Raw genomic sequence first — 23,716 nt, forward strand, 5'->3', positions numbered from 1 at the left:
CATGGCTGCACAAATTCTTTCTTCTCTTTCCACTTCTCTTCTTTCTCCTTCTCCTAACTTACATATTTCAGAAGCATATTTTGTAATGATGATTAAACTGTGGTTTCCTTTAATAGTTTTGTAAGGTTGAGGATTTTAATTAGTTACATTAATGAGGATATATATGCTGGATGCATATAAATAAATCAGTTCAAGAATGAGAAAGTTCTTTTAGACATCTTTTCTCAAAGATCTCATGGCAAATGGCTTTCAAAGGGGAGAAAAATAAAATAAACTTCTTATGTATGATATTGCATGATCAACTCAGCATTTCAAATCTTCATGTGAAATAACCATGAAGCTGCACCACGACCAACTGTAGTCATATATTTAAAGTTTTGCAAAAAGTTGCTATTTCTTAGTGGAAATTTTCATCTTTTAAAATTGGATTAATACGGATCTATGTTTCTCCCTTTCATTCTTAATAAGTTAAAAATGTAATCAATCCTTCCTCCTTCCTTCCTTCCTTCCTTCCTTCCTTCCTTCCTTCCTTGGAAGTCCCAAATAAGTGGGGTTAGAGCCATAGCCAAATATGACTTTCGTTTAAATGTGTTGTTAAAGAATTGTTTCAGGGGTGAAATTCAGCAGGTTCTGACAGGTTCTAAAGAACTGGTAGCGGAAATTTTGAGTAGTTCAGAGAATCGGCAAATACCACTTCTGGCTGGTCCCAGAGTGGGGAGGGAATGGGAATTTTGCAGTATCCTTCCCCTGGAGTAGGGTGGAAATGGAGATTTTGCAGTATCCTTCCCCTGCCATGCCCACCAAGCCATGCCCACAAGCCACACCATGCCCACCAAGCCACACCCACAGAACTGATAGAAAAAAATTGAATTCCACCACTGAATTGTTTAATACAATTGATTCTGCCCAATGCTGCAACATTGAGCAGAGTGTGTGTGCTTTAAGTCCCTTGGATAAAACTGTGTTACGTATCAAGATCTAGGAAGTATGTCTACTCTATTGCACTGTCTGCCCTCTAGAACAACAAAGGACATTCATCCGTTCAGCTCCCACTCAGATGAAGTTCAGAAAGTCATTGAAAACTTGACTGTTTTTGTGAATTTGGATGTGGTTCGACCCCAGCTTAGCTTTGATTGGCTAGGTTTTCTCCTACCTCAAGAATATCTTAGGGTGATCATGTTGGTAGGGTTCCACCATCTCCTGAGGTGTGAAATTTTCCAACCGTTGACCTATCTCTGATGCTGTCTCTATGGTCTTGAGTCTTATTAGGAAGACTTGGTCATAAAATTGAATAAACTGCTCAGGCTTCACTGTCTTTGATGGTGTTTGGTTTCTACATACTTATGCGAGGTAGATACCCTTTTCATTTTGTGAGGAAAGATCTAATAGGAATTAAGCACCTTCCGTCATAAAGTCCTGAACTTCCTTTGGGCACTTTCCAGTATTTAAATATTAATTTGCAAATATTCATTGTTAATAATGATTAATTGCAGAGCTGTCTAGCTCAAAGAAATAACACATGGCAATTTACGTAAACAAAAGAAAATTAAATGCTTTGGGCATATGACAAGATGGTGCTGGTTGGCCGCAAGAAGACAAGATGGTAAGTTCCAAGTTAATAATGCTGTTTGCAAAACTAAATTCTACAGGGAAAAAGATATTTTCTGGAAACCAAATTGAAGTAAAGAACAGTGGTTGAAAGTTGAGTATCCAGTGTTATAATCTATATAGAGAGTTAGAGACAATTCCTTGATATCTGCTTTTCCTGATATCTCAAAATAGGCTAACAATGTCTTGGTGTTTAAAGAAAGTTTTCTTGACATAGTTAAATAAAATGTATTATTTATTTTTCAATTTTGTATTTATTGAACAAATGCTGCTGGAAGTTTCTTAATAAACGTATTCAACAGACTCTTTTCCATAACTCTAGATTAGGGGTGTCAAACTCAAGGCCTGTGGGCCAGATCCAGCCCGCAGGATGCTTAGATCTGGCCCACAGGGCTGCCCTGGAAAAATGGAGGACCAGCCCTTGGTGCTTCTGCCAGCAGAAACAGAGCTTGCACCCTCCTGCAGCCCTCTGCCAGTGAAAACAGAGCTCCAATTTCAGCTGTGATTGCCTCCTGCAGCCGCCAGTGCGTGCAGCACCCCCGAGCTCCGTTTTGCTGGCAGACTGCTAAAAGCGGCAGAAAACGGTGCCTCAACAAGTGATGTCAAACTGGTCATGCCCCCTGGCCACGCCCATTCCATCCGCATCATGCCATGCCCCCCCCCGAGGTCAAACACAATCCTGATGCGGCCCTCAATGAAATCGAGTTTGACACCCCTGCTCCAGATAGAATGACCCTTCCCCCCATCTAGATTCTCAGAATCTAAAAATTGAGTTTGACTTTTTATTCCATCAGTCCCAATCCTGTCCAAATTCATGCTTTCAGAACGCCCTATTAGTCCATTTTTTATTTGAAACGCATTAGCCCATTTTTTATTTTTTTTAAAAAAGATTTCATAGAGCAATGTAATTATTACGAATGAAGGCAAATTTACGTGTCCCAAGATAATGTTGCAGGATCCAATCTGGGTCAGTCACTGGGATCAGCTGTTTTGTCTTCTGAGCTCCTCCTCTAGGCCATCCGGCCCTGGATTATTTGCAGAGTCGTCCCTGCTGTTTTCTAATGGAACCTGTTGGCGTCGCTGGACCTCCGGGAACTCAGATAAGTCCTGCGATTTTCCGGGTTTGAGTCAGCTGTGGATTCAAACATTGTATAGTCAGGGCCTGTTTCGTCTAATTCGGATTGTTCGGCTATGCGTTTTCTTATTTGGTCTATGTGGCGCCTCCATACCCGGCCGTCCTTTATCTCCACCAAGTATGATTTTGGACCTGTTATGTTTAGGATTTTTCCTGCTACCCAGGTCGGGCCTTCACCATAGTTGTGTGCCCACACTCGGTCGCCTATGTCCATCCCTCTTGTTTTTCGAGTCCCCTTGTAACCCTCCGTGTATAGTTTGGATTTAGACGGTCTAGTGGGCACCTGAGCTTTCGGCGCATTAGTAATTCTGCTGGGCTTCTGCCGGTTGTGACACAGGGGGTTCTGTGTTGGACGGCCAGGAAAACATCGATTTTTGTTTGCCAGTCGCCTGGCTTGAGTCTGGACAATGCCTCTTTTGCGCTCCGGACGAAACGCTCTGCAAGGCCATTCGTCGCAGGGTGGAAAGGCGCCGAGAGGGCATGCCGGATGCCCTCTTCTGCCAAGTACTCCTCAAACTGGGTTGCCGTGAATTGCGGGCCGTTATCGGATACTAACGTGTCGGGCAACCCATGGGTTACAAATAGGTGCCGTGGGACTGAGATCACGGCCTCGGCTGTCATGGATCTCATGAGAATGATTTCCAGCCATTTGGACCTGTTATGTTTAGGATTTTCCTGCTACCCAGGTCGGGCCTTCACCATAGTTGTGTGCCCACACTCGGTCGCCTATGTCCATCCCTCTTGTTTTTCGAGTCCCCTTGTAACCCTCCGTGTATAGTTTGGATTTAAACGGTCTAGTGGGCACCTGAGCTTCGGCCCATTAATAATTCTGCTGGGCTTCTGCGGTTGTGACACAGGGGTTCTGTGTTGGACGGCCAGGAAAACATCGATTTTGTTTGCCTGCCGCCTGGCTTGAGTCTGGACAATGCCTCTTTTGCGCTCCGGACGAAACGCTCTGCAAGGCCATTCGTCGCAGGGTGGAAAGGCGCCGAGAGGGCATGCCGGATGCCCTCTTCTGCCAAGTACTCCTCAAACTGGGTTGCCGTGAATTGCGGGCGTTATCGGATACTAACGTGTCGGGCAACCCATGGGTTACAAATAGGTGCCGTGGGACTGAGATCACGGCCTCGGCTGTCATGGATCTCATGAGAATGATTTCCAGCCATTTGGACCTGTTATGTTTAGGATTTTCCTGCTACCCAGGTCGGGCCTTCACCATAGTTGTGTGCCCACACTCGGTCGCCTATGTCCATCCCTCTTGTTTTTTCGAGTCCCCCCTTGTAACCCTCCGTGTATAGTTTGGATTTAAACGGTCTAGTGGGCACCTGAGCTTTCGGCCCATTAATAATTCTGCTGGGCTTCTGCGGTTGTGACACAGGGGTTCTGTGTTGGACGGCCAGGAAAACATCGATTTTGTTTGCCAGTCGCCTGGCTTGAGTCTGGACAATGCCTCTTTTGCGCTCCGGACGAAACGCTCTGCAAGGCCATTCGTCGCAGGGTGGAAAGGCGCCGAGAGGGCATGCCGGATGCCCTCTTCTGCCAAGTACTCCTCAAACTGGGTTGCCGTGAATTGCGGGCGTTATCGGATACTAACGTGTCGGGCAACCCATGGGTTACAAATAGGTGCCGTGGGACTGAGATCACGGCCTCGGCTGTCATGGATCTCATGAGAATGATTTCCAGCCATTTGGACCTGTTATGTTTAGGATTTTCCTGCTACCCAGGTCGGGCCTTCACCATAGTTGTGTGCCCACACTCGGTCGCCTATGTCCATCCCTCTTGTTTTTCGAGTCCCCTTGTAACCCTCCGTGTATAGTTTGGATTTAAACGGTCTAGTGGGCACCTGAGCTTCGGCCCATTAATAATTCTGCTGGGCTTCTGCGGTTGTGACACAGGGGTTCTGTGTTGGACGGCCAGGAAAACATCGATCTTTGTTTGCCAGTCGCCTGGCTTGAGTCTGGACAATGCCTCTTTTGCGCTCCGGACGAAACGCTCTGCAAGGCCATTCGTCGCAGGGTGGAAAGGCGCCGAGAGGGCATGCCGGATGCCCTCTTCTGCCAAGTACTCCTCAAACTGGGTTGCCGTGAATTGCGGGCGTTATCGGATACTAACGTGTCGGGCAACCCATGGGTTACAAATAGGTGCCGTGGGACTGAGATCACGGCCTCGGCTGTCATGGATCTCATGAGAATGATTTCCAGCCATTTGGACCTGTTATGTTTAGGATTTTCCTGCTACCCAGGTCGGGCCTTCACCATAGTTGTGTGCCCACACTCGGTCGCCTATGTCCATCCCTCTTGTTTTTCGAGTCCCCTTGTAACCCTCCGTGTATAGTTTGGATTTAAACGGTCTAGTGGGCACCTGAGCTTCGGCCCATTAATAATTCTGCTGGGCTTCTGCGGTTGTGACACAGGGGTTCTGTGTTGGACGGCCAGGAAAACATCGATTTTGTTTGCCAGTCGCCTGGCTTGAGTCTGGACAATGCCTCTTTTGCGCTCCGGACGAAACGCTCTGCAAGGCCATTCGTCGCAGGGTGGAAAGGCGCCGAGAGGGCATGCGGATGCCCTCTTCTGCCAAGTACTCCTCAAACTGGGTTGCCGTGAATTGCGGGCGTTATCGGATACTAACGTGTCGGGCAACCCATGGGTTACAAATAGGTGCCGTAGGACTGAGATCACGGCCTCGGCTGTCATGGATCTCATGAGAATGATTTCCAGCCATTTGGAGTAGGCATCGACTACTACCAGGAAGGTTTGGCCGTGGAAGGGGCCGGCAAAATCAATGTGGATTCTAGACCAGGGCCCTTGGGGTCTCTCCCATTCCCGAACCGGGGCCGTTTGGGGTAGCGGTCTGGACTCCTGGCAGGCCTGGCATTTCCCTACCCTTTCAGCAATTTCCGAGTCCATTAAGGGCCACCACACATAGCTTCTCGCTAGACCCTTCATCCTTACGATCCCTGGGTGACCCTCGTGGAGGAGATCCAACACCCTTTTCCTCAATTTCTCTGGGATCACCACTCGATCCCCCCATAGCAGGCACCCCCCTTGAGCCGAAAGTTCCCCACGTTTCTTTACAAATTCTTTAAAACGCCGCCCGCGCAGCGGCCACCCTCTTTGTACCCAACCAGGTACAGTTCTCAAATTGATGTCCCGGTATGACGCCCGAGCCTCCTCCTTAGACGTGCCTGGGCCAGAGTGCAGAGAGGCAATTGACAGTATGGGCGTCCCCGGAGTGGGGTCCCGATCGCCCCCGGTAGTGGGCATCTGCTTAATCGTCCGCATGCCCCAACTCTTTTCCTGGCCGATGCCGCAGTTTATAGGAGTAGGCGGCTAAAAGATAGTCCATCGGGTCAATCGGGCGAAAGTGCCACAGGCGTTGGTGATCGCCAGCCAGTAACCCTAACAGTGGTCTATGGTCTGTAACAATTTCAAAGTCTCTACCAAAGACGATTCGTGAAACTTTTTTACTCCTGAAACTATAGCTAGAGCTTCCTTATCCAACTGACTATAGTTCCTCTCTGTCGAGGACATCGTTCTGGAGTAGAAGGCTATTGGGGCTTCTGTGCCATTTGGAAGCCTGTGGCTGAGCACAGCACCCACCCCGTAAGGGGAAGCATCGCAAACTAATACCAATGGCATTGTGCTATGATACTGGATCAGTAAGCTATCGCTCGAGAGTAGGTTTTTTACTGCCTCGAAAGCCCTAGCTTCCGTCTTTCCCCAAGACCAAACAGTATTCTTTCCCAGTAACTTATGTAGCGGCTCGGCAACGGTTGCCTTATTTTTCAAAAAGACCGCGTAAAAGTTCACTAGACCCAGGAATGCCTGTAGCTCTGTTTTGTTTTTGGGCGCTGGAGCCTTTCTTATTGCCTTGACCTTGCTCTCAGTGGGGTGGATTCCTTCCTTGTCTATTCTGTAGCCCAAGAACTCTACGGATTCTACCCCTATTTGGCATTTGTTCACTTTAACCTTTAGACCGGCTGACCGGAAAATGCCCAGAACTTTTCTCAAACGCTCCCCCAATTCTTCTAAATTTTCGGCTGATACCAATACATCATCAAAATAGGGGACTACCCCCAGGAGCCCTTGCAGAAGTCGCTCCATTAAATTTTGAAATAGACCAGGTGCCACACTCACCCCAAACTGTAACCGGGTACACTTGAAAGCACCTCTGTGAGTCACAATTGTCTGGGCTTGGCTGTGTTGGCGTCTACAGGCAGTTGTTGATAGGCTTGGGCCAAATCTAATTTGGCAAAACGTGCCCTTGCCCCAGCGAGTGCAGCAAGTGTTGCACCACGGGACCGGTAAGCGCTTTTTTGCAAGGCTTTGTTTAACGTTGCCTTGTAGTCAGCGCAGATTCTAACTGACCCATCTGGTTTCACTGGGGTGACGATTGGCGTCTCCCACTTTGCATGATCGACTGGCACCAGTATCCCCTGACTGATGAGCTTGTCTATCTCCCTGTCAATCTTGGGTTTAAGGGCAAAAGGGACCCTCCTTGCTTTTAACCGTATGGGGGCTACCTGGGGGTCTAAATTGAAGGAAATAGGGGTCCCCTTGTACTTGCCCAGGCAGTCCTTGAAAACATCTTCGAATTCGTCCATGAGTGTGTCCTTTAGGTTAAAGTCATTTCTGTAGATGCCAGTCACTCCCATGCCCAACGCACGGAACCAGTCTAGTCCCAACAAACTTGGCAGGGTCCCTTCGACTATCGTGATGGGCAGGGTCTTCTTGTGTGGTCCGTACTCGACGCGGACGGAGGTGGTCCCTCGAACAGGGATGCGATTCCCTTGGTAGTCTTGAACTTTAAGCCGCTGTGTTTGCAGTTTGCGTTTGGCGATTTTCGGCAAAGCTTTCGCAAAAGTGTCCCAGGACATGATTGTGATCGCTGACCCTGTGTCCACTTCTAGTCGGCACGGCACTCCTTCGATTTTCGGTTTTGTGAAGATTTTCTTCTCTACGCGGGTTGCTGCACGACCTACTATCACGGTCGTTCGATTTGAATTCGCGCCCTTTTTGTTTTGACCAATCACGGGTCGCCTAGCCGATCCCGCGCTCTGATTGGTTGGTTTGAATTTTCGGCGGGAAGGTTGGGGTGCTCGACAGACTTGAGCCAGGTGCCCCTTCTTCTCGCACCGCCGACATGTAGCGTCCTTGAACTTGCATTGTTGACGCTGGTGTTGCCCTCCGCAACTTCCGCATTCATCCCGGTCTTCTTTGCCCCTTCTCCCGGTGTGGCAAACTCCTTCCTCATCCTCGCCGTCTGATTCGGTCTGGATTTCTTCGTTGTGGACCGGGGTTGATTTCGCGCTCGCCGTTGGCGTGAGCGGCTTTTGTAGGGTTTCCGCCGCTTGGGTGGACATCTCATGAGCTCTGGCTTCGTCCAGAGCGTTTGCCAGCGTTAGATTGCTTTTTGATAGCAGCCGCCTCCACAAACGAATGTCTCTGACCCCACGGATGAGTTGCTCTAACAGCTCCTCATCCAAGTCTCGGTACCCACAATCCTTGGAGGCTTTCCTCAGGGCGGCCATGTAATCGCTGATGGATTCGCCCTCTTGCTGTCTGCGCTCTCCAAATTCAAAACGCCGTACATATTTGGACGGTGTTGGCGCGAAATGGTTCTTCAATAGATTTTGCAGAGTTTGCCACGATACCGATTGTACCGGCGTTGGCTCTGCCAGGGCTTCCGCGATGTCGATGACCTCGGGACCGCAGTGGCTCAGGAAATACGCCCTTTTGCGGTTGTCTGGAACTCCTTGCAGTTCGTTTGCCTCGAGGAAGCTCTCGAAACGGGTCATGTACGTTCCCCATTTCTCCCTGGATGGGTCAAACGGCGCGGGCGGAGTGTAGCTGGCCATCGCTGCGTTTCCGCCCTGAGTTTGCTGGGTTCGGTTCTTTCGTGCGTTCAGCTCGTTCCTGGTGCTCTTAGCCTCGAAATCCCACCTTCGTCGCCAGTGTTAAGTTTGGGCAGTAACGAGGCTGGAGACCAGGGTAGTGACAACAGCTCTTTAATATATGGTGAACCCAGCAACCGGGCTGGGGAAAAACCTCTCCTTATATACAGTTTAGCCGGCGGCTTCAACCAATCAGCAACGTGCTTGTTTCCCGCCAAAACATTTAAAGATACATTACAATTTTCATCTTCATTTTAAAAATATGAAATGCCTCCTAATGCACCAAGTTTCTCATTCTTAATTCCTGAAAAATCAATTTAATGTTGGTAGTATTAAAAAGATCGTAAATTACATGTTTCCAAAGCTGTAACATTAATATCTTTTTTCAACACTTTCCAAGTGAAGGACACAGAATAATTAATTTAAGTTACAGGAAGTCAGAATCCAACTGAACATTAGAGGAGAAAAAAACTTACTGAAAGTAAAAGCAATAATGGAACTAATTGCCCCAAAAGTGGTGGAACTGTTCAAATAGAACCTAGATAACAATTTTTCTGGAAATTGTTTACATTTGTATTACTGCCCTGAAAAGGAAAGTGGCCTAAATGATCTCTTTCTATTCCAGTAGTGGCAGCAAAACCAGTAAATTCTTTAGCTGTATCCCTGGGTTAATTGTAATTTTAAGAAAGAAAATTAAGAAAACATTCTCCATAACAGAGTGCATATACAGCATTTTCTCATTGCCGGATTGATGGTAATTCACAGCAAATGCATGAATAAAAACCCCCAAATGTTGTAACACCTGAACTATAGTTCAGACTATAAAGCTACAGCCAAAGTTATACAGAGGAAGTCTACAGAAAACTGAATTAGTTTTCTGACATAAATTACATATAGTTTTGTCCAGTGGTGGGATTCAGCCAGTTCGCACCACTTCGGGAGAACCGGTTGTTAACTTTCTGAGCAGTTTGGCAAACTGGTTGTTGGAAGAAATCATTAGGGCAGAGAACCGGTTGTTAAATTACTTGAATCCCACCACTGGTTTTGTCCTTCTCTTTTGCTCACTTGGTTATGCCTTTTCCTGACCAAAATATTTTATCATTCTAAATTTGTGAAAACTATCCCCTCTTTTCACCATCTAAAATTTGGAAGACTTATGGGGAAAAAACCCTTTTCAAAAATGAAGCAAATGTCAGAAGTACTCAAATTGTTCTGCAAAATTTAATTTTTTATTGTTATAAACAGTCAAGAGAGAATGCTCTGATTTTGACTCTTTACAAATTGCCTTTCCACCAGTCACATTTTATGGGAAAGGGTAGACCATTAGCTCCTGTTACAGGAAACTCTCAGCAACCCTGGATATACTGCCAATACTAATGCAATCAACTGGAGACCAACAACATCCTTGGCATTACAGGTTCCCTACATCTCATACAGATCTTCATTTTCCAAATAGAACAACACTGACAACATAATCAAATATAGCTGCTTCTTTGAAGTGACAGTATTATCCAGCAAAGTTTCAACAAGAAAATCTAGACCTTCCAAATATTTAATTTTCTCTTTATGTTAATAATGCTATAGTCTAGTTGAACTTCCACTTTCGCGTTAAATGTATAAAAATACTATGATATTATGAAAGTACACCATTTTCCCTTGCTCTACCACCTCCATCAAATGTAACCATTTGAGGTTATCATGGCCCAGGACTCAGGATATGAATCTGATTCTGAAGAAGTTGCTCCAGTTGTTCCTGTGGAATGTCAGCTTCAAGAGAGTCAAAGTCAAGAATTATACAAGACTGAACTAAAGGAGGCACCATCTGACCAGGAGGAACAGTTAAATGAGGATTATGTAAGTCCACCCAGTTCTCGCATCCCTCAAGTAGAGAAAAGAGCAGAGCAGAGACTATGAGCAGTTCTATGAGGCTCCTTGCCCAGCAAACTTCTTGGTTAGAGACAGGTTCCGGCAGCCTGATTTAAGAAGTAGCCCTGACCATGATCCCTCATTGGAAGCAACTGGCTGATCTCTTGCTCTAGAGTGCCATTCCTGTAATTCTGATTATGATTTCTGAAATCCTGACCTTTGGACTGGCTGGCAAATCTGATTCTCTGAACTTTGGACTGGATTTTGACAGTTCTTCTGTATGCTCCTATTAAAAGTAAAACCATTCAGGCAAGTGTCCATTTCTGTTTTTTACCCAATCCCTTGTCTGTTATTATCTCTTCAGTCTTGAGTAAATTGCTGATCTCCATAGTAACTTTATTTGAATGTGTAATCGAAACCTGAAGCAAGACAGGGGCTCATTTCTCACACAAGGATTTACACACCACTGAGTTGTGGCTTTGCATTATCAGAACATAGTCATACTAGAGGCCATAATGAAATCATGGGATTTCATAATCTATTACTACTATCATTATTCATATTTTCATGTTGGTGATATATTGTTTCAGTTGTTTTGCAAAAATTAAAATAGCTTTAAAACAGATTTAGTGTTTCAAGATAGTTGCAGAAACAAAACAACATGCTTTTCATTTTATATTGTTTTTCAGAGAGTTCAGTTTTTCGTTAATTTTTCCCACATTTTCCCATATTTAATCCTTCTGGTATTAATCATATAGGAAACGAAGCATGAAGAAGCTTTTAAAAGAGTGTAAAATGCCTTTTTAAATAGGAGTAAAACATGGATTTGTTAGTCTCTTCAGACCAAATGCTCACCTCTGTTGTTTGCATAGTCTTCCCAAAGGTCTAGAAGATTTGGAGAGATCAAAAACCATTGTAACAAAGTGGACTGTTTACAAACTATGATGTTTTGCGAATAGCAATGTTTAAAAGAGCATTTTTCTGTAAGAAATTAATATGACCAGACTCTCTGGAAATATTATGAAAGGGAAAACGTTGAAACACTAAATATCCCATTTTATTTTGCATGATTTAAGAGCCAGTTTAGGTATATTTTAAAAAGTTTTTGTTAAATCTATAACTCTACTATTTGAAACTCCAAGTACAGAGACATAGGAATGACCATAATGGTGCATCAGGGAGAGGTCTAACCTGTAATCCTAAGAGTGTAGACATGATAGGGCCAAAAAGGTCATTAAGGCCACTGAGTGCAACCTGTTGCTCAATAAAAGAATCCAAATGACAGTGTATCCAGCAGATGGTTGGCTAAGACCCAGCACGTATTTAGAAAAGAAGAACTTGCACCATTCTAGGCAATTGATTCCACAGCCAGATGGCTCTTACAGTTAAAAAGGTTTTCTCTGATGTCTAGTTTGAATCTTTCTTTCCATAATCTGAATTCATAATTTCTTGCCTTGTATTCTAGAATGATGGAAAACAGGTTTTTACCACCTTTCAGATATTTGACAAGAGCTACCATAGTTTTCTTTTCTCAATTGTCCTTTTCATAAAATTTCATTTTGGTTCACCAGTTACCCTCAAGTGTTCTTCCCTGAACCTGTTTCACTTAGTCCAAATCAGTGGTGGCTTTCTCTTGGTACAGGAAAAAAAACATAGAGACTACATTAAATTATACATTGCTTCTATGGAATACAGAATAGGAGTTTAATTACTTAGAGCAAGAAGCCTTGTTTCAAGGTAGTTCCAAAGAATACCAGTCAGAGGTGGTATTCAGCAGGTTCTGACCAGTTCTGCAGAACCGGTAACGGAAATTTTGAGTAGTTCGGAGAACTGGTGAATACTACCACCTCTCACTGGCCCCGGCTCCATCTATTCTCTGCCTCCTGAGTCCCAGATGATCGGGAGGAAATGAGGATTTTACAGTAACCTTCCCCTGGAGTGGGGTGAGAATGGAGATTTTACAGTATCCTTCCCCTGCCATGCCCACCAAGCCATGCCACCCGCACCAAGCCATGCCCACAGAACCAGTAGTAAAAAAATTTGAATCCCACCACTGATACCAGTAGATCCCATCTATTTCCAATTAGGGCTGTAGGAAGGCCACCTAATGTGGTTCAGAGTTCTGTTCTGTCAACAGCCTTATCTAGTCCAGGTCACCTCTGAAGTAAGGGATGACATACGAACATCATCTCCCAGAGACTAGATTGGCACTGACCCTGCTGGCTTTTCAAAAGACCCTGAGATCATGGTTTTGCCAATAGAATGGGGGGACCCAGAAATGCATTGGAGCCAACCCAATGGCTATGCTGAATGCTCTTTCTAGAAGTGATTACCTTGGTGTGAATTGTCTTCTTTTGTTTTATATTGTAGTATTGTTTGGCTGTTCAACCAAGAAAAGGGCCCATCTGGTCCAGTATTCTATGTCATGCAGCAGCCACAAAACTCACAATTATCAGAATAATGATAGCCCTCTTCCACAATAGTTCCCTAACAGTTAATGTTTTAGGCATATTACCTTTCGTTCAGCAATAAGTGAAGTTACTCTATGATAGAGATATGCAATTTTAAAATATGATAAATAAATACAGTGTAAATATTTTTAGATTTGTGAAATAGATAAGGGGGTGGGGGTTATGGGAGAAAGATGTACATAATCTTATGGAGGAGGGCGGGGTGATATTACATTCTCCTGTACTTGTTTCAAGGAAGATTGGGAGTTGCTTCTTTACATAGCTGTAAGATATATAAATAATTTACGTATTCTTTGCATATTCTTTTTTCGATCTCTTTTCTTTTTTATTTTCTTTCTGCACTTAGTATTTCTTTTCTTTCTGATTTTAGTTTGCATTATCTTTTAGTATGGTTATTCTTTTTAATACAGAATTTAAAAAAAAAATAATATTCAGCTATCGAGGGGTATAACTACTTCAATAACTACTCCTATTTTAATGAAAGCCTTAAATCTTAGACAATGGACAAATATTATTTTGACTTTGATATTATTCCAATTAAATAAATTTGCATTGTAATTTGGTTTGGTTTATTTTTTCTTTCAAAAAGGCAATGCTTTTCTAGTTCCAGATTTGTTAAAATTCCATAATATAATAGCATGACATCACATTACCATTTAATAGTTGTTATACTAAAACTGTTCTTCAAAATTAATGCTTTGTATTATAATAATTTTAGCTTGTTTGTCCCATGTAATTAATAACCAATGTATTATGTTTTGTTTTTCAGGTCCTCCAGTAAGTAACATTGACATTACTCTTGGCCACGAGTCAACAAAGTTAAGGCATTTATTTTCCTTTCTGTCTCATTTCACAAGAACAGGCCTTTCAGTAGAGGTGTGTCTGGTCCAGAAATTGGTAACAGATGCTGTTTTCTCTTTGCCTCTTTCTCTTTTTCTCTCTTTCTCTTTCTTGCTCTTTCTCTCTCTGATGTAGGGAAATAGTAAAAGAGGAAAAAGCAGTTATTTATTTCTTTGCCTAAAGGGTTTTTTGTGCCATTTTGAACATAGTAAAAACCCTTTTTTTCTTTTAAGAATGAGCTTTTTTGTTGATCTCAACTTTTTTTAAAATATATCCTTGTTCTGCTGTTATTATTTCCATAAATATTAAATTGCCTTGCTGCCTTTCAGCCTCCAAATCTCTGAGAAATAATTACTAGAAATGCAGATTGAATACATCCTGTGATTGTCCAGAGGAATGAACAACTTTTGTCACTTTGAATGCATCTTGTAAATACAGTTCCAGCAGAGAATTGTCTAATCCTCACTTCACTTTCCCTCATACGTTATTTTTTTTTAATTTGCTACTTTTTTGCATGAACAAAAAGAAATATGGAAGGAAATTGAAAATCATAACAATAATAAACTAGATTACTATGTCTTGATTCATGTAGCAATGTCTTTGGACACTGAAAAAGAAAATGTGCAAATTCCCAGTGTCACGGAAGATGACAATCTGTATCTCATCTGACAGCCTGCAAACAATTTTTCATTGCCAGAGACAGGCCTATACAGAAGTAGCTTAAATATTCATCTGACTCCCATAGAAAGAAGCCAAATGTACCTTGTTCTACTTCAGTAGCAAGTTTAATATTTTATTTTTTATGTTGTAAATTGATCCAAAGCTAAAAGGAAATATATTTGATTAACCAATTGATTTGACTTAAACTGACTGTTAATCCACAAACTCATATTATGAGTATCTAATCCCTAGAGCCCAATTTCCCCAGTAGGATCTCATATCCAATTAACTTGGAAAAAACCACCAGATTACTAGAGCTATTCCACCATTCCTGCCCTAGGGTCATGGCAGGTGCCACATTCAAACTCCAGATGTTATCCGTTGACAATGCAACATTTCCTGGTGACTGCTAGACATTAGATTCAGTGCTTTTTTTTTACTGTGGTTTCAATCTATTGCTAAATTGTTGTATTGCCGTAGTTAAATGACATTGCAGCTACAGATTCTGGGTACAACAATATGAATGAACTTTTCTGTTCATGGTCTTCTTCTAGATCAATTAAAAACTATCCTGGAGATTTAAGGGCAAAACAAGACTGCATCTGCAAAAAATAATAATAGTAAAATGGTTTTCAAAAATTTAGATCAAATCTTTCCTAGCGGGTTATAGTTCTGATAGGTTGGTGGTAACTAAAGAGTAGCTGAACTGCACTTTTTGCTTTAAATGTTAAGTACAGTGGAGTACTGTTTGTCTGCCAGTTGTGTGATGAAGGGTACAAGGCAAATCTTCTCTGAGATTTCTCAGATGCATATATAGAACATGCCTTCCTTAAGCTAGTTGTTGAACTATTTAAACAACTTGCCACCTATTTTATATTCCTCACTTAGTAAACATCATATCCTTAGTCTGTTCAGGTTGCAGAAAGATGCTCAGGTTGCAATACAAAGGGAATGAGAATCTGGAGAACTTTTTTCAATCCTATTTGTATAATAAGGCAAGACCACTTTATCATCCAGGTGTGTTAGCCAATCTAGGCAGATTTATTTTATTTATTTATTTATTAATCAAACTTATATACCGCACCATCTCCCGTAGGACTCAGGGCGGTTCACAGGCATATTAAAACAATATAATAAATAAACATAACAATAGACACAGATAGTCCTTGACATACAACCACAATTCAGCCCAAAATTTCCACTGCTAAGTGAGATGGTTGTTAAGTGAGTTTTGCCCCATTTTATGACTTTTCTTATCACAGTTGTTAAGTGAATCACTGTAGTTGTTAAGTTGGTATCCCTGTTGTTAAGAGAATCTGGTTTCCCCATTGAGTTTGCTTGCCAGAAGGTCACAAAAAGTCATCACAGGACCCCAGGATACTGCAATCGTTATAAATATGACTCACTTGCCAAGTATTTGAATTTTGATCATGTAACCAGGGGGATGCTACAATGGTTGTAAGTGTGAAAAATAGTCATAAGTCACTTTTTTCACTGCTGTTGTAACTCCAAATGATCACTAAGCAAACTGTTATAATTGAGAACTAGCTGTACTGCCATCAAGTTGATGCAGAGACTGTTGGCATATGCCAGTCATCTTACCTATAAGTAGGCTTTTCACGGAATTTACAAATAAATATTAAATAAGTGGCTCTCAAGTGGTATCTCAAGTTTCCTCTAGGCGTAATAATGATAGGAAGATTAATATCAGTAAAGACAGCAAACTGTGCTACCCTGTAACTTTGAAAAATGTTTTTCTATTAAATTGTAATATGAATTTCAAATATGAAATATATTGGAAATTTAATTACAAAATATGATTCTTTAAAATTCAATTTTAAAATTTAAATGAGACATACAATTTTAAATAGTGTAGAATATGAAAAAACTTGTGAAATGATGTAGACACTGTACAAAATGTGACATTTTAATATTCTTCTCAGGCCCTTTTGGACCAATAGAGATGTTGTATATGTTCAGATTTGATTGGGTTTTCTTATTTCCTGAATTGAATTGCCAAAGGACTCAATTTGGAAAGCAGTTTGTTGCTTTATCTTGAATATTAATGATACCAAAGAATATGAAAACTACTTTCATGAAATTTATGGATCAAAAGAAGGAAAAATGCTAAAGGCTAATATCTTTGTTGATACCACATTTTCATTTAAAATGACAATGAAACTTATGAATCAATTATTTATTAATTCATATTTAGTATTTGGTAATACAGCAATCAACTAATTCTGAATGGTATAATTTTAAGTAGTTTTGTAATTTGCCTCATTAACTGGTTGGTATAATGAAACTAAAATATCAATAATCAAATAAATTTTAAAATATACTTACTGAATTCAGTTTAAAAAGTAGAAATAGTAGCTTTGGATTACAATACCATTTTCCCCCACATGGAGCTGCGTATTAAAATTCTTATGTAACTGTGAGGCAATTATATTTCTTTAGTAATTTCAGTTTTTACTTTCTACATTTGACTATTTAGATAAGATTCATTTTTCTATTTTTGCCCCATGAAGTAGCTATATTAGATATTAGAGAGGCAATATTAGAATTGCAAAGGAGCTTTTTCCTCCCAGAAAAGGTCTATAAAATTAACATTTTCCCTTATAAAACCCATTTTCTTTCCAAGGCTTATATGTATGGCCTGAGAAAGTTCCTTTAAACTCTCTAGTGGTTCTCTCACTAGGCAGACAAAGAAGGATTATTCCCTCTGAGAAGAATGTTCACCTCTCAATTGAGGTGAGTAAAACACCTTGACTATTCACTTAAATTGCTTTATTGAGACAATGTTGTTGCTCCTTCCTTGTTTTGTTTGATTTAGACTTGTCTGCAGCTACACGTAGGGGTTGATGCATACCTACACTGAGAAGGAGTTGATGGGTAAGCATAGGTCACAGATGGTTACAGACTAGCAACAGCTGTGCAACTCTCTCCGAAGCACAGATGCATGTGTTGCAGTCTAGTTATTGCCTTAAAGAGACCAACAACAGGGGTTCATAAACCAATTTAACTGAATAGTCAAGTTCAAATTACATGGTTGTTCATTCTAATCTTGGTTTTCATTAGTTGTAAACCCATTTGTTGTTTCAAATTGACCACCTATAATGAATGGAAAGAAAAAGGGGAAGAAGGGTATTTAGTTCCTACTGCCCACCAGATGCTTCTGCCAACCAGACAACAAATATAGAACAAATCTCAGTAAAATAAATGAGTACTCCACTGTAGTTGAACAACTTGACTATGGAGCAAAGCCTGAAATATAATCCTGTATGTTTTCATATTAAAATCGAATCAGAATCAGCTTCACACAGCAATACATGATGTACTGCAGGATGAAATGGGACTGTGAGTAGAGTTATGGGGAAGATAAAGGTTCCGTTAAGGAAAAACGTTTGACATTTAGATTTCTGTTTAAAGTTTTTAAATATATCTGTTTTCCTTTTAGTAGGAACAATATTTACTTTTAAAACCCATGTATAGAGGATGAGTGAAGTTTGCTAAGGCAGAGTCCTTTAATTGTGATCTTGTGCAGATATCTGCTTCTCTATTTCAACTATATCATAGGATTGTTACAAGAATTTAAAAATTTTAAAATTCCATAAATTCCTATTTTCTCTTATTCTGATATAGATTTCCTATTGGGTGGAATCCACTGGATTTATTTTTGTCTTTCAGATCAACTCCTAAATTTTGATATTGACTGTAAACTCTTGCTGCTGTTAAGTGCCACTGACTGATATTATTGTTTTCCTTATTTAATATCACAGGGGCAGTCAGGACGAGATGGTTACCCGGTAACTGTATTTTGCAATCTTTCCTGCATACTGTTTATTCCTGCTTAATCCATTTTCACTATCTATATTTTATTTGCCCCTTGAAAAGTATCAAACTAATATAATTTCACCCACTTGAACATCTGTTTACTACCTTTAGATCTAGCTGACTATTAATATAAGTTCAAGATATTTAATTATTATTCAAAGCCCTGTACTTACACTACACTTTATAAAGTTCCCATGTGCATAGTATTCCTAGTAATGTTGGTCTAATAAATACATGCTAGTGTTAGCATCTGAAAGCTATCTTTACAGTAGAATATTAACCCTATTTATTGACTACCATACAGAAATATTCCTTAAAGTCTCCCTATTAATCAACCATTATTTCTGTCATTGCCGCTTTCTAGCATATTCCATAATTTATATCCTGAAATATATTATTTGTGCCTCAGGTAACACATATGTTGCTAATGTATTCAATTTATGGAATGTATTGAACATTCATTATGAACACTTATTTGATGTTGGTATGGCATAAATAAAGAAGAATAGGAATCTCCACTGGCTATATCATGTTGTGAGCTTTTTAATTTTTTACTGGATGATTTTTCAAATGTATTAGCTTTAAGTTCAAATTATATGTATTTAGGAATAAAACCCATGAATTCCAAACAACTTAGTTCTGAGTAGATCTAATTACCATATTTTTCAGAGTATAAGACGCTCCAGACTATAAGACACACCTACCATTTTTGGTGAGGAAAACAAGAAAAAGAAATCTGTCTCTGCTTCCCAGCAATTTTGCCTCGTTGCAGCAAATAGCAAATAGCCTATTTTACTTTCATTTTTGTTTTCAGCATAGCTTGATTAGTACAAGAAAAAAAAATCTGCTCCCAGCAATTTACCTATGGTCTATGACCGTTTTAGTTTCGATTCAGCCTATTAAATATTTGTTTTTAATTCTGTTTTTAAACTTGCTGTTTGTATTTGCATTTTTAAATATGGCTGTAAACCGCCCGGAGTCCTTCGGGAGAAGGGCGGTATAGAAATTAAATTATAAATAAATAAATAAATACCTCTTTGCAGCAAGCAGCAGGGGCTGTGCAGCAATAGGCAATAGCAATCCCTGCAGCCTGAAACAGCTAAGAGTTGGGAGGCCGACAATCAATTTGTGCTAATTAGGCTGTGCTGAAGCTGAAATGGGCTGTTTCTTCTTGCTGTTTGCTGCAAGGACGTAAATTGCTGGGAGGCAGAGGTCAAAGGGTGGGGACCAGTGGGTGAGCAGGGCTACATTCGGTGTATAAGACGCACCCAAATTTTCACCCATTTTAGGGGGGAAAAGAGTATGTTTATACTCCGAAAAATATGGTAAATCCATTATAACTAGCATCACAACACTTCAAAGAGAGAGAGTTTCCATACTGACAAAGTTCCTTTTCTTTTCTTCATGGCATTATATATCTTCATGCATACAGTCATTATTTTGTTGTTGTTTTAAAGGATGAACAATGGCTTACGTCTCCCTTTTATTCCCATCCTATAGCATAGCATTATGAGTGTGGGGAAATAATAAGCTTAAACAAACTTCTGATAACATTTCTTTAAACCTTTGTATTACAAGCAACAGTGTAAGTGAGCCATTGTTGCTGGTCTATATCCACCCCGCTTTGATATCTTTTAGTCAAACACAACTAAAAAAGCAGTTAGTGCTGTGAAAATAGCAGAGATTTATTGACGTCTCTTAGTTTTGCTACTATCAAAGGCAAAAAAAAGCTGCAATGAATATAACAAACAAATCAGTTGACCAACACTGAGAATTTCCTGTTGTAAAAAGACTTAAATATAGAAATACACAACTATATTGAATTGTTTACTCAGTAATAAAAGAACTTTAGATTCAATTTTTTTTTAGAAATGTCCATTTTTAGTCCCAATTCCATAAAATACAGAATTCTTAAAAGTCTTAGAATGCACCAAATTTGATATGTAGATTGCTTGACAATAAGTTTATAATCTGACCTTGGTAAGAAAGCAATGCATATTTATGCCTACCGATACAGTACATTACATTCATTCATAAGCTTACTCTTTGGCATGAAAGCAAATAATAAAGTATTGTTCTTGGCAAATATCAAATGAGATTTTGGATTGGAGCCTAGAAGCAGAACTGAAACATTCTCAACATGTCTTTAACTTTCAGCATGGCTGCACGTTTTTACTGTCTTTTTCTTTTGTACAAAAAGACAAAAGTCCTTTAGTACATTTCTTGTAAGGGATGGAAATTATTTAATAATTGTAGTATTTTCCAAGATGACTAAATTTTTTTAATTCTTGATAGATTTTCTGTAACTTGCAGAGGCTCATCAGTAATATTGGAATAATTATTTGGTTTTGGGAGCAGCACAAAAAGATACAGCCCTTGACCTGTCACTAACAAGATAGTACAGAGAGTGATGATCTCATTCTATTCCATTTCTTATCTTAGTTCTACTTATATTCTTGCTCCGATTCAGTCAAATTATATGCTTATATATCAGCTAACATTGATCCTCATGTAAACAGGTGCATGTCAAAAAGAAGTCCCTATAACTTTATAGGGGCATATAGCATTGTCTTCACTCTTCATATAGCCCATGTTACTCCAGTTGTATTTTCAGAGAAGACAATTCCAATTAAATAAAAGTTACTCTTTAGTGAAAATAATATTTGATCATATTCAAAATAAGGGGAAGAAAAGGCAGGGAGGCCTGTAATGCAACTTGCCCGTTTAAATAATTTGCCTTGGAAACTTTTACAAATATTTGTTTAAAAAATTGTCCCAACAAATAAATCCAATCACATTTGGCTATCTGAATATAGGAATAACAAAAGAGACATTTATAAAGCATCAAACACCACTTTTGTTATGGATCCCAGAAGTCTGCAGTTAATCACTTAAACGAATCATCATATATATTACAACGATCTACCCAAAATATTTATTGTGCTTTGATGTGGCTAAATAAGGGTTACAGCCAAAATGGCAAGCATTGAACAAAATAGATAAAATATTTTTTAAAAAGATGAGTTTCCATGTACGTATGCTTATGCATACAACATATTTGGGCATGCTGGGATGAAAAATAGGCCTGATACCCTCTGATGAATTCCTGATGCCAACCCTTTGGTTATCTTCAAGTTGGGTAGAAAAAAGAAAACTAATGGCAGAAAGAGACATAGTGGTCCATCGAGTCGGCCTTTTAAGTTTTGGTTGTTAATTTTTGGTTTTTTTAAATTTTTGTTGGATGGTGAACATATGTTTATTCCAAGCATGTTTAAACTCAGTTACTGATGACTGACCCACTTGGATATCTGAGAATGAAAGTCTAGCAGCAGCATCATAGTCTTTGCTTTCTCTACTCTGATAATGAAGTAAAAGTGTATATATAATGCACATAGGCTAGCATCCATAGAGAAAGAAGGCTGATAAAGAGAATTTAGAGACCAAAGAGGAATTTACAAAAGGTCTAAGTCAGGGATGCCATCTCAAGGCCCGGGGGCTGGAACTGGCCCACGGAGTGCTTAGATCTGGCCTGCAGGGCCAACCTGGAAACAGCTAAGGACCAGCTCATGGTGCCTCTGCTAGTGAAAATGGAGCTCGGTGTGTGTGTGTGCATTTTTGCTGGCAGAGGGCTATCAAAACAAACTAAAAACAAAACAAAAGGAGAAAGGTTTCCCCTTTTGCATTTGAGCATCCAAGAAGGGACAGGAAATGAGAAAGGGAAAGAGGAAAGAAAAAGAAAAAGAAGGAAAGAGAATGAAGAAAAAAAAGAGAATGAAGAGGGAAGGGGAAGGAAGGAAGCAAGCAAGCAAGCAAACAAGCAGGCAGGCAGGCAGGCAAGCAATGGTATAACTTTTACCGTCTAGTAATACAACTCATAATAATACTTATGAATTATTAAAATGAGATAATAATACTTATGAATTAATATAGGAGGGAAGGAAGGAAGGAAGGAAGGAAGGAAGGAAGGAAGGAAGGAAGGAAGGAAGGAAGGAAGGAAGGAAGGAAGGAAGAAAGGAAGGAAGGAAGGAAGGAAGGAAAAGTTTTCAATGTTCCCTGTCAGCTTCCCATAGGGAAATTAATGGGGAAGCTGGCAGGAAATCAAAAGTTGCTTTTTTGCCCACATGTGCTCATTCTGTTTCTCTATTTATAGTATAAGGAGATTATAATGAGAATGAGGGAGGGTCTCAGGGATGTCCTGCCTTAGCACTTGGCCACCACAGGTGCCCCCAACATGAGTTCCATGTCACACCCACCATGCCCATGCCCACATCCATGCCCACTATGGCCATGTCCTTGCCATGCCCCACGCTCCCCCCCCCAGCCCTCCAAGATCAAACACAACCCTGATGCAGCCCTCAATGAAATTGAGTTTGATACCCCTGGTCTAAGTGAATGGGTCAAATAAGAAAGAAAAGCTTAAGAAACCAAATGAATGAAAATGAAATTAGCCCGCAGTTCTGACCTACAATACTTGTGGCATAATTGAATTCCTACCTCATTCATAAGTTGCAAATAGCATCAGAATAAATTGCTTACAGATGTAACGCATATATGGACAATTATAATGAAATATGGCCATCCTTAATTGAAATTTTTGTGTAAAAAGCCAAAGGCAGGCAAGCAAATTTAAAATATTTCTACCTGAAAACAATCTGGCATGTATCTGCAAAAATGTCAGAAGATTAAAGTAACAAGTAGCCACACTTTTCTGATAAGTGGGGATGAAGACTTAACAGATCACAACAAGAGGGTACTACAGAAGGACTTGACAGAGGAAGATACTCAAACAAAGGAGCAAGCCCAGTGATGGTAACAATAATCAGAAGCAACTGATGTAGAAGTACTCTGCACTACTGAAACTTTTATACTTCTTTCTGACCATTGTTGAGGAGGTCTTTAGGGGAAGAACAGACACAGAAATAGGATGGTATATCCCTACAGAAGGGATGTGGCTGTGCTCTGCAACAAGATTAAAGGACAGTTTCTGGTAGTTGATAAATAGTTGGCTGATTGCTGGGAACATAGATCAGGAAAGCAACACCCAAGATTTATCAAAGGAGGGGTCTCCAACTTTAGTAACTTTAAGGTTTGTGGACTTCAACTCCTGAGAGTTGAAGTCCACAAGCCTTAAAGTTACTAAGGTTGGAGACCCCTGATCTAAAGCATTGATAGTTATTCCTTCCTACTAATCCGTGTTTGGACAAATGGTACTGCAAACCAAAGGGATGCCATGATTTGAGGATCAAGAAAGAACACTCAAGAATGTGATGGCTAAGCTAGGCTTCTTATTTCCCTTTCAATCTCCGGTTGGAGGATCGAATGATGCAAGTGGTGGATTAAGTAGATGATGCCAACTGGAGAGATTTTGTTTCTAGGACTGTATCCTGTGTTATCTGTACAGTAGAC

At 40.5% G+C, this 23,716-nt stretch overlaps 1 protein-coding gene across 8 annotated transcripts in view; it reads left to right on the top strand.

The window, feature by feature from the left end:
* COL23A1 (collagen type XXIII alpha 1 chain) overlaps window positions 1-23,716 on the top strand; it is a 336,951-nt gene that overhangs the window by 208,619 nt on the left and 104,616 nt on the right. For all 8 annotated transcript variants that reach the window (XM_058170260.1, XM_058170258.1, XM_058170262.1 and 5 more), the window contains exons 4-5: window positions 13,743-13,849; window positions 18,256-18,282. In XM_058170260.1, coding sequence (XP_058026243.1) covers window positions 13,743-13,849; window positions 18,256-18,282 — 134 coding nt within the window. The remainder of the gene's footprint in view (window positions 1-13,742; window positions 13,850-18,255; window positions 18,283-23,716) is intronic.

This window comes from Ahaetulla prasina, chromosome 2, assembly GCF_028640845.1.
Source record: "Ahaetulla prasina isolate Xishuangbanna chromosome 2, ASM2864084v1, whole genome shotgun sequence".
Taxonomy (NCBI): domain Eukaryota; kingdom Metazoa; phylum Chordata; class Lepidosauria; order Squamata; family Colubridae; genus Ahaetulla; species Ahaetulla prasina.